At 41.8% G+C, this 3081-nt stretch overlaps 1 protein-coding gene across 1 annotated transcript in view; it reads right to left on the reverse strand.

Annotated features, from left to right (window-relative positions):
* The window catches only part of MOB1A (MOB kinase activator 1A), a 30417-nt gene that overhangs the window by 17201 nt on the left and 10135 nt on the right, over window positions 1-3081 (reverse strand). The window contains exon 3 of the mRNA XM_017508693.2: window positions 486-579. Coding sequence (XP_017364182.1) covers window positions 486-579 — 94 coding nt within the window. The remainder of the gene's footprint in view (window positions 1-485; window positions 580-3081) is intronic.

Below are 3081 nucleotides of genomic sequence, written 5' to 3' on the forward strand. Positions count from 1 at the left end.
CCAGCTCCTCAGCTGGCTGAGGTAAGAAGATCACTTCAACCTGGGAGGTGATGTTTGCAGTGAGCTGAGATGGTGCTACTGCACTCCATCCTGTGTGACAGAGCAAGACTCTGTCTCGAAAGTAAATAAATAAGTATAAAAGATTAGCTGGGCAAGGTAGTGGGAGACTGTAATCTCAGCTACCTGGGAGGCTGAGGCATCAGAAAAACACACAAAAGGAAGGCAAGAGGCTGCAGTGAACCAAGATCACACCACTGCACTCCAGCCCAGTGACAGAGCAAGACTCTGTCTCAAAAAAAAAAAAAAAAAGAAAAAGAAATAAATTACAAAATAACTAAAAGCTTACAGGTGAGTGGTCAACAACCAATAAAACTGAATCACCTTCACACAAGCAAACGGATAACAAATCTTAATTATTTAATTTATATCAATGGGTGATAAAGTAAAAGCAATCCAAATACCTATATAATAGGCAGTATATGTACCTTGGACCTGCAGACATGACTGGACAGCTTGCTTCAGTGCAGAATTCTGTAATAGTTCCATATAACATGTTGATCTGATTAAAGAAATCCACAGCTGCAGAGATAAACAGAACTGTATTAAAATGTCTGTGTAAACACAAAATGTGAGTTGAAGCTGAAGGAAAAACAGACATTTAGGTTCTTGGCTGAACCCCTGAGACATTCAATAATCCAAAAATACTGTAAATTTTAAGTTGTCACACATAAAAAAAAGTTAACTTTTAGTATATTAAGCTTTTTTCCCAAGATAGTCTTGCTCTGTTGCCCAGGCTAGAGTGCAGTGGTATAATCTCAGCTCACTGCAACCTCCGCCTCCTAGGTTCAAGGGATTCTCCTGCCTCAGCCTCCCAAGTAGCTGGGATTACAGGCCCATGCCACCATGCCTGGGTAATTGTGGGTTTTTTTGTATTTTTAGTTGAGACAGGGTTTCACCATGTTGGCCAGGCTGATCTCGAACTCCTGACCTCGTGATCCACCAGCATATAACAGCAGGAAAATAAGATACTGGAGATAATTCTAACTTAATGATGACTATTATATCATTTAAATATACAATATGGGCCGGGCGCAGTGGCTCACACCTGTAATCCCAGCACTTTGGGAGGCCCTGGTCGGCGGATCGCCTGAGGTCAGGAATTCAAGACCAGCCTGACCAACATGGAGAAACTCTGTCTCTACTAAAAATACAAAATTAGCCAGGCATGGTGGCACACCTGGCTAATCTCTGTATACTGCATATTGTAATTTTTGTATATTGTATACAATATGATTATATCCAAGAGAATGAAAAATCCATAGTTTATCAATTTGGACCAGGCAATACCATTTGTGTTAGGAAAGAGACAAAATGTGTTGTGGAATATACTGTGAGGGAGAAGGTACACCAGTTGTATCCGGAGGCATTTAAAAAATCTAATTAATTATAAACATTTGTTTATGACGTCTACAGCATATTGAGGACAAAATACCTCAGATAAACTCCCTTGCTCTGGAGTCTCTAGCTAATAGAAGGGACAAAATTAAACGAGATGAATAATACAAGTTATGGCCAGGCACAGTGGCTCATGCCTATAATCCCAGCACTTTGGGAGGCTGAAGTGGGAGGACTGGTTGAGCCCAAGAATTCAAGACCAGCCTGGGCAACAGAGTGAGCCTCTATCTCTATGAAATTTTTTTTTTAATTAGCCAGACATGGTGGCACATAGCTATAGTCCCAGCTATGTGGGAGGCTGAGGCGAGAGGACTGCTTGAGTCCAGAAGGTTGAGGCTGCTGTGAGCTGTGATGGCACTATTGTACTCCAGCCTGGGTGACAGAGATAGATCCTGTCTCAAAATAATAACAGCAATAATAGTACAAGATATAAGAAGACAGAATCCAAAGGCCAACAATAAATGCTAGAGAGTTCAGAGAAAAGGCAAAGTCACAAAGAGTTGGAAGTAGCCAGGGAGTACTTCCTCAAGGAGCTTCAGCTAGATCTGGAATAAAATGGAAGAGGAAGGGGGTGAGTAAATAAACTTTACTGAGTGAAGTACACTCTATGCAAAGAGAACCACATAAGCCTTAGAAGGTTTTAAAAAATATTTTAGGCTAGGTGCAGTGGCTCATGCCTATAATCTCAGCACTTTAAGAGGCCAGGATTTGAGACCAGTCTGGGCAAGATAGTTAGACCCAGTCTCTATTGAAAATTTTTAAAAATTAGTTATATATGGTGGCACACGCCTGTAGTCCCAACTACTCAGGAGGCTGAACTGGAAGGATCCCTTGAGCCCAGGAGTTCCAAGGTTGCATTGAGCTGTGAGGGTACCACCACACTCCAGCCTGGGCAACCCTGCCTCAAAAAAATTAATACGTAATAAGTTTTAGTCTCCTGTCTAAAGAAGTACCTAAAAACAACTAGGGATTTTCCAAGTTTTTTTAAAAACAAATAGATTTTTTTTAATGCTATCTTGTAAAAAGGAATTTTACACAAAACTCCCTTGCTTATAAATATTCTGCTAAGTCATGTTTCTAAGAAAGTTAATACTTAGATATTCAATATTCACTCAAATCAAAAAATATGCCCAGGTGGCAGCTGGTTTGGTCTAGAGCAGCTCTTCTCAAAATGTGGTCTAGGAATCCCCTATCTGAGGGAGGATCTGTAAGGTCAAACTATTTTAATTGCTCTTTTCACACTTATTCTTTCAAGAGGGCACAATGGTGTTTTCCAGAGGCTCTATGACGTGTGATATCACAACAGACTGAATACAGCAGCAGATATAAGGATCCAGCTGTGGCCAGGCGAGGTGGCTCACGCCAGTAATCCCAACACTTTGGGAGGCTGAGGCGGGTGGATCATAAGGTCAGGAGATCAAGACCATCCTTTCATCCATGGTGAAACCCCGTCTCTACTAAAAATACAAAAAAATAAGCTAGGTGTGGTGGCACACGCCTGTAGTCCCAGCTACTCGGGAGGCTGAGGCAGGATAATTGCTTGAACCCAGGAGGCAGAGATTGCAGTGAGCTGAGATCGCGCCACTGCACTACAGCCTGGGTGACAGTGCGAGACTGTCTCAAAAA

This window comes from Cebus imitator, unplaced genomic scaffold, assembly GCF_001604975.1.
Source record: "Cebus imitator isolate Cc_AM_T3 unplaced genomic scaffold, Cebus_imitator-1.0 Scaffold399, whole genome shotgun sequence".
Lineage (NCBI taxonomy): Eukaryota > Metazoa > Chordata > Mammalia > Primates > Cebidae > Cebus > Cebus imitator.